Below are 12,356 nucleotides of genomic sequence, written 5' to 3'. Positions count from 1 at the left end.
AATTAAATGAGATTAATATTGCAAAATTAATTTATGTAACAAAGGATAATTTTGAAATTACAAATAGATTACGAAACAACATATTACTGACATACTTGCTAAGCAAATCTTGTTATTTTTATAAGATTAATCTGTTTCAACGAAAAGATACTTTTACAGACATTAGATAATTTTAGATAAATATTTGCTTTAGCGTTTATTAAAATATATATATGTTTACATACAGTTCTGTGCCAAAGTATGTTTTTATATAGTATAAGTTTCAGCTCATGTTACACGCAAGCTGTACTACTTTTACACATTAATGAGTAAGTTACGAAGCAGCTATTTAATCGCTGCGGCAAATAATGCGAAGCGTATAATCGGGACGAGGACGAAGAAACAAAACTCTGCTTGTGAACAATGGGTTCGTTAACGGCGGCGCTTCATTAACTACGAAAACAAATTTTCTGGATGCTTTGCAATCATCGAGTCATTCAACTCCGCGCGACGTTTTGACGGCCCGACGGATGTCCGCGAATGCGAAGTTGTCGATACTTCTGTCGATACCCTCGCGCCGCGATTTGTTAAAGTTTCGCCCAAGGCCTACGCGCGATTTTAATCGCTATTCTCGCCTATGCAGTATCTCAAAGCTAATGACATTTATTGGAACTTAACATTAATATTCCGGAAGATATTATAGTTTCTATAGGATATGTTTACACGTATAACGATCTCTAACTGTAGTTCTTTCCCTCTCATGTTTTTCATCTTTCTTTCATCATGAATATTCGCCTGCAACTTTTATATAAATCTTGAAATTGTAAAAGATTGGATTGTAGTTGCATGTAAAATTCGCAACAAACTTTTTCGTTTGGTGAATGTTGCGTTACATGCACCGCGCAAAATTCCAATCCCGATACGAGAAATAAAAACGTTTGTTAAGCAAACGTTATTTAGCTCTCGCGTAACTTGTCTCTTTATAACTCGGTCACCGTCGGCGTTATTTTATTGCCCGGCGCGTCGCGCTCGTCCACTAACTTCCTAAAACGCCCCGGTTCGCGAAATTGATACGTAGATGGACCGTGTCGACTCGCGTTCATGAGAGGAAAAGAGAAAGAGAGAAAGAGAACGAGAGGGAAGCCTGGAGAACCGAAAGTAGTGTAAATCGAGCTTACAATCCAATCAGACAGCCCCCCTGACTCTGTTTCTCTTTCGAGCTCTCCGAGGTTCGTCAGACGCTCGAGGGAAGGAATGACGAAAGCAAGAGAAAGAAGAGGTCTAGGTCCAAGGCGCGCGCGCGCGCGTGTATGTGTGTGTGTGTGTGTGTGTGCGTGTGCGTGTGAGAGAGCGCATTTGAGAAGAGAAGGGTAGTAGCTGCGAGGACGATGATCAAGAAGAGGGTGGATAGTAAGGCAGAAGCGGCAGGGCCGCAGAAATAGCCTCGAGGATGGTTTAAGTAAGGGGCGGTATAGTTGTAGCAGAGGAGAAGGTGCCTCGTGATCCTCGTGAGAGGGTGGCAGGGACACGCAGATATTTCCGAGTACATTTTTGATGGGATTTTTAAATGAGCTCCAATTGCGTTAAACGCTACGCCTCTCTCGACTTAAGGCAAGATTTCCTTAAACGACGTTTCAGCCTCTCAGAGCCTCGGCGCTGTCTCGTTCCGGAATGAAAATTACCGGAGGTCGGCCCCGTCCTCTCCATGTCCTTATATCTGTGCTCGTTTTTTTCTTTCTTTTCTTTTTTTTTTTCCTTTTTTGCTCCCGTCGTCGCTTATGGCTATTTACCGTGTGCGTCGAGATATCAGTGACGTCAATTAGCTCCCAAATAATTTCCACCTGCGCAAACGCGCGAAAGTGTGTAAATATTTGATGAACATTCATAAATTCTTTCGATAACTAAATCTTAAATAAAAAATATTTGTTATCGAGAAATTCTTTCTGCTATTGAAATTATGAAAAAAATTTATTCTTATAGAAAAAACGTGCGATGTTTAGGACACCCTGTATATTAGATAAACTTGAGATTGCTCAAGAGCCCGATAAACATCATGCTACGTTATGCGCGTGAGAGTTCAGCATAAATTGCGTATAAATTACTCGAGGATATTCGAGACAAATTGAAACACGATCGTGAGATTGTTGCGCTCGCAATTAACAAGTTCTTTGCAATAACTTGCTATCATTTTTATAATAAAGATATTTATTGTATCGAGAAAATTTAACATGCAAAATGATGATATAGAAATCATGATATACAGAAAATTTATCAAATACAATTAAGAAGGCGGACGGAGACTAATGACAATATAGGATGATAACGGATGATTTCGTATAAAGTCAGTTGTTCACGTGAGATACGCGAGTGAAGATGAAGTTGGATAGAGAGGGGGGGGGAGGGGGGAGAGGGGGAAGAGATAAGGTGAAATAAATTGTGCCGAGTTTAAGCGTACTTTTACAGCGGCAATGGGACACGTCTTAAAACCAACAATGTAAAAACAAAGAAGGGTAGATGCGTCGTATCTACAATGAAGATACAGCTGCACCAACCGAGAGAGAAGTAATTCGAGAAGAAAATCCGCGCACACACACACACACACACACACACACACACACACACACACACACACACACACACATGCGCGGGCGCAATATCTCTATTTTTCACTCCCCCATTTTTTATATTTTCGAATAACTAAATCTTTAATTATGAACTTCTATTGCAGATTGCACGAGAGTCATAAAAATGGCTATATTTTACACTTACTTCGTGAATAAAAGATTGAACACAATTAGTTTCTAAGAACATAGATCAAGAATTCATAGAATATCAAGAATTCATAGAATTAATAGAATATCATAGAAATATATTTTAATAATATTTGGATAAATAAACTCCTAAACATTTCATATTTTTGGTGTATTGATATATACATAGGAAAAACATTTTTGCTGAAATATTTGAATATTTAGCTATAGATGCAGATTTGAAAACAATTTTGTCATCGTCAAAATAATTAGATAGAAAATTTAAACATGATGAGCAACAAAAAATTTCAATATTCTAACAATCAAGTTGAGTGTCCTATACAATTATTTTGATACGAAATTATTTTCAACAAAATTATTTTCAGATCTGTATCTACCTAATTTTTTAGATACTTCAGCAAAACCGTTCTTTCCATGTATGACTTTAATCGAATTTTATGTAATTATCTATTTTTGATAAAAATGTGATTCCTGCGTTGACCGAAAGTTTCTATACATATATAAAATGCGATACTTTTCCGTACAAATTTTTTCTACGTAATCGCGGATACTTTAATCTTGCGAGAGATTGCCGCTAAATACTCCAACGGAATGTACGACGCAAACAACGAGCAATGAATGCATTCAGTCATCAGAGAGCGCCAGAAACAGCTCGAGCGCAGTTAACTGCCACTTATCGAATTAGAAGTTTAACCGTGTCATGTAATTTCACCGCGGTAAGAACGTAATTGGCACTTAATCCCTCTAACGGGACGTTAACACGTAGCGGCGACGAACCCTTGATGATCCCCGTCATGTATCACGCGTAATGATGCATCCATTGGTAATGGACGCGATCCCAAAGATTCGCCGTTTAAAAATATTGACGCGTACATATTTTCATTCATATTACTGTCGTTGAGTTTATGCGTTTATCTTTTCGCCACCAAGGCAGTAATGTTACAGGAACTGCGTTCATGAAAGAAATAGAGAGAGAAAACGAGAGGAGGCGCAGGGAGAGAGAGAGAGAAGTCTGCAACGTGCTACGAAGATTCAATTTTGTAACGTTTGCTAGCACGTGCAGCGCGTTAATCTCATGACGCTTAAGCGATGAATTGTCAGGCAAATTGTCGTGTACCCGCTGCCAGTTCGGCACAATATTGCGTCTGGTTGCACTTGTGCAACACGTCCGATCAGTGCGCAGCATAATAAACCGCTTGGCTACTTTGTTTCATGATAATGGACGAGATCGAACCGAAGCTATATCGTGTAATCCCATTGACATCATTACAATTATCGTTATAAAGATCTGAGCTTATTATTAATTATATATAAAATGTTAATTCTTTTTTATATTAATGCGAAAAACTTTTTCTATTCTATCATTCTTTTAAGGTATTATAGATAATTCTTTCAAAATAAAATTATATAGTATGACGATACTCGTATATATATGTTTAAAAAATATGTATGTAATGTATGTTTTAAAACTAAATATTGATAACCAAAACTCTAGTAATTAAAATTTTAATACTTCTCTCTCTCTCTCTCTCTCTCTCTCTCTCTCTCTCTCTCTCTCTCTCTCTCTTTCTCTCTCTCTTTGATTTGTTCAAAAATTAAATTAATTTCAATTATTATTTTTTGTAATTATCGGTTTCATAACTATTTTAAATCATGATAATGCATCTGTAAGAGTAAGTTTGTGATATTATTTCGTGATTTACGGATCTCTATAGTTATGATATAATATTTTGTTGCGACGAAAAATGCCGCTTAGGATTGAAATAAATTTTGAGACAGGATTTTCGAAAGTTTTCACTAATCAGAAAGTCGTTTGTACGTTGCTGTTACGAGGATGCCGCTTAGAACCTGGAGATAGGTCTCCCAGAATTTGTGTTGGACGAGACACTCTGGTAAATTAGACTACTTTCTCAGTAACGAGCGACACAAGCGCAGAGGAAATGTTGGGCGCGTTTCTCTCGCTCGCGGACGGAGTCGCATCTGGCGCCGTTTGAAAACTTTTGCATTATGTCAGGCGCCAGTAACGCAAAATGCAGCTCGTGAAACGCGGACATAAACATCGTCGACAACACGAAATATACGGTGAACACGATCGTCTCGTGCTCAACTCTTAATAGCAAATGCATCGATCCTCTTTCGTCTCGATATCGTTTTTTCAAATCGAAAGACTATTTTATGAAAAAAAAAAATATTCCACACCGAATATTTTATTTGCTAAATTATGTACTAATAACTATTTGTTAGTATAAATTTTTGCAAGTAATAAATCTAAATTATTAAGTTTTATTAAGCAATAAATTTAATTGTGAGTAAATTTAATTTTCACAATTATTTTTCGATAGATAGGATTTCACTAGAATATCTTCTTTATGAAATATAATGCACAATGTAAAAACTCAATTGCAATTTCCTTTCCTTATTAGATGATTATTGAAGTATTTCGTAGTAATTTCCTAATTTTAGGCGAAATAATTAATATGCAATTAATAGTATCATTCAAATAAAAATACTACTGAAACAAATATATTTACACGAATGACAGATCGAATCCAAAAATTGTACTTATCAGATAGCTGACAACCAGCTAAAGATTCTCAGCAGCTCTGTCATAGTGTTCCATCAGCCACTCGAGGTTGATGTCTTTGTTTATTGTAATTAACATTACATCTAATAATAAATTGCTGTTTACCTGCTAAATCCACCCTTCCACTTCGATCGTCTCGAGCGTTCCAACCACGACGAGACTTTAGTCTTTTCAGGAGAAAAAACCCGCTTGTGTGTGTCTCGAGTCACCGGCCCCAATAGTCACAGGTAGTATCAACCCTCTCGAGTGTAGGCGCGAAGGTACGCGACGACAAGAGTGGCGGGTCAGTGGCCCGAACTCGTCGAACTCGTCGTCGTTGAAAAAAAAAAAAAAGAAATCCGTCCGTCGACGTTGGATGCAGGATGCGCGAGAGAGCGTTCGAGAATCACCGGGTACGTGCTTTCTTACGGGAGTTTGGCGCGCGACTGTGCTACTGGGGCCAACCCCGGCCGCCATCAACCCTCTTATGGCTCTGTGTCCCTACGCGTTTCAACCCCTCCTCACTACCCTCGTTCTGTCTTCGTTCTCCCCTTTTACTCTCTCCCTTTCTTCCTCTCTCCCACGTTCTCTGTACTGCTCTACACACCCCACCACCTTCATCCCCACCAGAATGTCGAGCGTGACAATCCTTCTCTATTTTCCTTCTACCCTCTAGGATCTTTTCCTCCTTTTTTCTCTCATAGTATCGTTCTATATCTTTTTCTCTTTCTCTCTCTTTCTCCTTTCCTTCGGGACTGATTTTCTATCTTTTTCCCACTAATGGTCTATTTTACTCTATCATTCTCTCAACCACCCCTTCCACTTATTCGTCGTCTCACTTTATCCTTCAGCCTCGCAGAGCTTCATTACGACACCTTTCGCCCCCGTGAGTTGTTTCATCCCCCTCGTCGCGACCATCAGCCGTCTCGCTTCGACGCCTTTGACCACTCACAGGGTTATCCCATCGTTCGCTGGATCTCTGCTTTCTCTCGTTTCTACGGCATCTCTCTCTCTCTCTCTCTCTCTCTCTCTCTCTCTCTCGTTTTCAGTTTCCCCTCATTCGCCTCGTCGTCTATCTCTGTCTAACAAAGTGCAACCCCTTCCTGTCGCGGAATCACCACCGACATGGACCGGCGCTTAGCGCCGGCGCGCCCGCCACGATTCAAAACTGCGGTTAGAAGGGGTCGGCGGAGATAAGGATGCGTCCTAAATATAGCGACGTGGTGCTTAAGACACCCCCACCTACCTCGAACACCCTTACTCAGTCTTATAAGCGCCTCTCTTAGTCGCGCGCTCGGAATTTCGCCAACTTTTTTCACTACTATAATGAACGTGTATTCGCTTTCTTATTCGTTGTGAAAAGAGATAGATGCGTTCCTAAAAAATTTGATATTGTCATATGACAAATAGACTTCATTAGATTTTTGGAGAGTTGTTTGTACAATTTTTTCCAAGGTTTAGTTTAAATGAGGAAAGTTTAAGAAAACTTGAAGTTGATTTAATTGAATTTAATTCTTAATCATTGTTTATCTCTAAAGATTTTCTTGGTCAGTGTTTATTTTTAAAGATTTTATTCTGAATATCATGACATCGAAAAGTATTACGTTTATACATAGTTCATTTCTTTGTGTCTTTAACAGTAAAAGCTGAATGCATCAAAGAATCATTGTTTTCCAATCTTCTCAGTTCAAACATAATGCTGCATGCACTTGAATGAGTGATCGCTTATCAAGGCCAATCGGAGATGAGGATAATATCTGCCTGCCAGGATGTAGTTAATAAGAAACGCATACGAGGTATACGGAGTAGCGAAATGAAGTATCAGCGTGCGCGTCGCGTCGCGTCCTAGCTTGCGTATAAATAAGGACAGGCTAAGCCCCGTTCTGGCCTGTAATTACGACGGAACTAAGCCGGGTATTCCGTGGATCGGTGATCCTTCGTACCTGTGCGACGCTGAGGATCTCCGCTTGGCCGAAACCAATTTGGAATTAATGTAACGTCCTGCGGAATTAACGTGGTGGAGTCCTGCCGAACGGAAACGGCCCGATCCTTGACGCGAAACTTTGTCGTAAAAAATTCACAAGAGCCAATGCATCGATAAAATCGAGATTTATTTTTTGCTTAGACTTACACGCCAACACGATTGTACTGTATCTAGAACTTATTTTTTTATAACTCTTTGTACGATGTGATTTTTATAGGTATATAATTTTTTTTATAGAATAATTTTCTATAGAATGTCACTCATTTTTTTATATTCCTAGTAAAGATGTAAAATTATTACCTTACTATCGGTTAAAAAAAAACAGTAAATTTTACAGCAAAATAACACGAAGTTTAAATTCCAATTAAAGCGATATATATATTAGGTGTTGGAATTAATTCGTAGCGTTTTTTAATGAAAGAATGTTATTTATTTCACATGAGCATTAAAAAATACATTAATGAAAGTACTTCCCATCACTTGTAAAACGCTACGAATTAATTCCAACACCTAATACTATATATATATAGTATATGTGTGTGTGTGTGTATATATATATATATATAGAGTATTGTCAATAATACACCGCTTTACAACGTCTGTTTTGCTCGGCTTTGGTTATTTCTTTTTTATTTTTCCTGAGCAATCGAGTTTTATTCTCTTTTCTTTACTTTTATATTGTGTGTGTGTTTTATTATGTAATACATCATCACTAATTAAAGTCGATGAGTTTCATTGTAGAGAAATATACATATAAATCAGTGGCGAGTTCTACCCCGCTTCTAACAAATGTGAATCACGTTATTGGCACGGTTTACTGCACAGATTTGTGTGCGCGAGCAGCAGGGTACGTGGATTATTACCACGGGATTAGGTCTTGGACAGAGATACATTAAATGAAAGGCAACATCAAGGGGCCATAAGTACGTCGACGTAAACTAACGTCTAACATTCAACAGCCCGTTTTCGCATTTCGCAGTTTGTCTAGAACACATTTATACTTATATATTACGGAAATGGTGTAGGTTTCAGAATAATAGCGGTATTATTTTGCCTTGTATTTCTGATTTGTTTATTATTTTTGGCTCTTAAAATAAAGTACTAATAATGCTTATAAATCAATCTGTCGTTGCATAAAAACTGGTAACATAAATTATACAATTTTTGTTATAGAGAGAGATGATTAATCGTTTTATGAAAGAATTGTTAAACATGAAAGATTCTTTTTAGTGTAATCAGGCGTAAGGGATTAAAAAGGTAACTTAAAGGGATTGGTTTCTTAAAATAATCAAGCTCTATATATATATATATGTATATATATTTGAGGAGTCACAAAGGATATTTATTTATACGTATCATTAGTGTTTGGTAAAAAAATCTATTTACTAACACACTAAATCTCTGGTGACTTCGTCTAATTAAAGATAAGTAATCGAAAAATATAGTCAGGGTAAAACGTTCTAATAATGGAATTTGCTAAAAAAAACTACGAAGTACAAGAGGGAATTACTAAGTATATTTTAAGATCGAATAGACACTGCAGGAGGATGCGAGCAATTACAGAAGTATTTGTAAGTACAGCATTTCCAGACAAAGGATAACGAGAATGGCGTTAAACGGATCCAATCTGTTCTTCGTTAATTTCCGTCTTGTTAATCATTATCAGAATGAAAGCCCTCTTAGAAAAGGTGTATGGATACCCGGCTGTTGACCAGCCGCTGTATATTAAAGCGTCGTGAACATCAAACGGCCATTGAGTTCGTCAGACGACTGAATAAGATGTCACGAATTAAAGCCATATCGCGGTAGTAAAAGGGTTTCTCTCCTGCGTGGCATTAGGCTACTATTGTTTCACCAATGAGGACGACGACGATGAATTCTCACGAAGTTAAAGATATATATTTAAATGACTGTCAGTCAAATGTCGCATTTAATGTATTACTATAAAATATTAATGTTAAGTAATATATTGTTTTCAGTGTTCATAGGACGATCGGAGAAATCTTATTTTTTTGATAAGACAGACTTTGTGAATACCACTCAACACACAATAATATTTATTATAATAATATTGAGGACATTCAAACTGTTTGAATGGTATAAAGTTATATTATTATTATATTGTTATTATTATTATATTAGGTGTTCCAACACCTAATATATTATCGTTTTTCGCAATTATATTATATAAATGTTTTATTTTAATTTTGTAAAATATATTAAATGTAAAAAGTTTTTCTTAAGAATACCATAAACAAAATACCGAAAGCGTAGTGATAACAAAATATTGTGCATTTCGCAACATAAGAAAAATAAAACGACAGATATAATTAAACGGATACGCGCGAGACTCCAATTAAAGTCTCGTCCTAAATTCATCGTTCGAAGTACCTCTGTCGAAGACGAGGAGTCACAGCGCGAGGCGATGGGGTGGCGAAGGGTGGCAGGAAGATTTAATTCGCTTTCGATTTAATTTGCCGTGAGGCAAACCATTGTTTCGGCTGATCCGCGCGACAAAATGCGCGCGCGCTCAGAATCGACGGCCGATGAAAATGAAATTAGGAATGCGAAAAGAGGGAAAAAAAGAGGATGCGCACGAGCCGTAACGTGCGAGAGGAGATCGCAGGAAAAAAAAGAGAAAGATAGAATAACGATAAGGCTAAAAGAGGTAAAAAGAAAGAGAGAGAAAGCAAGAGATAATATGTGAATGTGTGTATGAGCGTGCGTGCGTGCGTGTGTGTGTGTGTGTGTGTGTGTGTGTGTGTGTGTGTGTGTGTGTGTGTGTGTGTATGTGTGTGTGGAGTATGTGTGTGTGTGTGTGTGTGTGTGTGTGTGTGTGTAAGCGAGAGAGAGAGAGAGAGAGAGAGAGTGAGCGATGTACCAACCCCCTTATCCGATAGACCGACACGTACTAAACCCTTTCCCCCCCGTTGACAGTTTACTCGCGGTTCGCTTGTCATCGGCAAAGATACAAAGATAATTGGTCATTGGGGTATGCCATCGCGCGGGGTGAAGCGAGATAGACGAAACCAAGTACTTTGAAGAGGGCAGGTACTTTGAGCAGATTTGCTTTGGCCGTTGTTTCGGGCTTGTATTTTAGTTTAGATCAAAAGACTGACGCCACTGACCAATTCAGCCGTATCTAAGCTGTCGCCTCTTCGTCCTACCATTGGCAACCTTTCTCGTTTTCTCTATCTCATCGCTCGTCGTGTGTCGTGTCTCGCGTTGTTGTACAACGGATCCTTGTCCTCTCTCAAGTTCGCCTTTCCCTTTTAACGACAGATTCTTTGACGGATTTGCAGTCTACTTGTCTTGGGCGAGCCTTAATTATATTCGATGATATTTAGGATCCAAATAGAGCTAAATAAAATTTCAGTATTTATTCAATATCGTTGTGTATATGTATACTAGAAATAATGCATTATAAATAATTCGGTTTTAGTTATAAAAAAAATTATGGATTATATTTCATCAAATCTGATTATTATTACGTTATTATTATGTTATTTCGGAGTATTATTTTTTTTTTAGCGTGTATCGTTAATTTATCATTAAAATTACCAGGTATTTTCTATGAATAATATTAAATATTGAAAAATTTCCACTAAAAAATTTCCACAGTTGATTCATGACGTAATTGAATATATATATAGTAGCACAAATGCAGATTAGAAATATAATATTAGCACTCATATTTTTTGAAATACTGCTTGAAAACTTTAGGATTGAAACATTTCTATGCTCTATGCGAATTTTACTTTTTTTCGTAGAGACAATCTTACGATTCCTGAATACAACGCGATGGCGAAAAAGAAGAAAGCGGCAAGAGGACTCCGACAGGCTGGAAGCGACGGAATTGAAGTTCACGCGGCAGGTGGCATAATGGGCATGCACGGTACGCGTGATTTGCATACCAATGGTGAGTAATATAAATTACACGTAATTACTTGGGTATTCGGGAGAGCCGCTAATTTTATTCCGCCCTATTTCCATTCGCGATTGCGTCGAGACCTGTATGTAATAACGATAAGGCAAGCTTAGCCGTGAACTTATTTAAATTACGCGAAAGCGATTTTAGTGTTTGATTAGCGATTCGCGGAATTCTATGAAAGCCTAATAATCTGCTGTTTATTGCTCGGTATACGTACACGATACTGTTGGGAAGTAAGTTTCAAAAAGTCCAATTTTACATTATGTACCCCATGCTACCTGGTAGAGTATCGTCTTCTGAAAATGCGATTCGCAGGCGCGCTCGTAAAATTGGACGACGCTGTTCTCAGGTACTTTATTCTTCCTTTTCCAATTAAAAAGTTAACCGCGTTGTGCTATTAGAATTGTATCGTGAGACGTGTACACGGTTATCAAGGACGAACGAGTACTTAGAAATCGACGACGCCTCGGTACATTACTGTTAAGCGTTTTGCCGCCGCTTTTTTTCCTCGATGTTGGATGATACGGACGGTGCCGTCTCGTGGCGTTTAATTTTCCAAGTTTTTCCTCGAAATGGGTCTTGGAAGTTCCTCAGTTTCGCAAGAGAAGAAGGAGATGAGGAAAGAAAAAAGAAGGAAGTGGATGAAGCATAAGAGGAGGAGGCGAACTAGGAGGGTGCTAACTTCGGCGCCTCGCGATCCTTTTTAATGTTTATAGTTTCGAGACGCGCCCCCAGCACACGCCGTAAACATGGTTGCAACTACACGGCGGAGGTTTACGCTTTGCACGGCTCGGTTGGAGCGGAGATAATTAGAGAAATATCGTTTAATAAAGTTCAACCACTTGAGCGCCGAAAGCTCGGGCGGTTCTACTATATTCTCTCTCTCTCTCTCTCTCTCTCTCTCTCTCTCTCTCTCTCTCTCTCTCTCTCTCTCTCTCTCTCTCTCTCTCTCTCTCTCTCTCTCTCTATTTCTCTCGCGAGAAATTCGCGGCGCGTTTCTGATGAAAAGCGGGCACGATTGAAACTTGGCTAATTGTTTGCCAACGAGATCGGCTTAGTGGTTACCTATGCCTTCCTGCAGATGGAACATGATATATTTGCGGATATCTTTGCGCATCAACAGGATAT

The 12,356-nt window shown here is 38.4% G+C and overlaps 1 protein-coding gene and 1 pseudogene across 2 annotated transcripts in view; one reads left to right on the top strand and one right to left on the bottom strand.

The window, feature by feature from the left end:
* Nucleotides 1–7,820, bottom strand: part of LOC105148351 (uncharacterized) — a 30,747-nt pseudogene extending 22,927 nt beyond the window's left edge.
* Scgdelta (sarcoglycan delta) overlaps nt 1–12,356 on the top strand; it is a 351,842-nt gene that overhangs the window by 55,816 nt on the left and 283,670 nt on the right. For both annotated transcript variants that reach the window (XM_087405814.1, XM_087405815.1), the window contains exon 3: nt 11,068–11,216. In XM_087405814.1, coding sequence (XP_087261940.1) covers nt 11,214–11,216 — 3 coding nt within the window. In that variant the 5' untranslated portion in view covers nt 11,068–11,213. The remainder of the gene's footprint in view (nt 1–11,067; nt 11,217–12,356) is intronic.

This window comes from Acromyrmex echinatior, chromosome 4, assembly GCF_024713525.1.
Source record: "Acromyrmex echinatior isolate Ae372 chromosome 4, ASM2471352v2, whole genome shotgun sequence".
In the NCBI taxonomy this organism is placed as follows: domain Eukaryota; kingdom Metazoa; phylum Arthropoda; class Insecta; order Hymenoptera; family Formicidae; genus Acromyrmex; species Acromyrmex echinatior.
The sequence above is the reverse complement of the archived record's forward strand: the minus strand, read 5'-3'. Positions and strand labels throughout refer to the sequence as shown.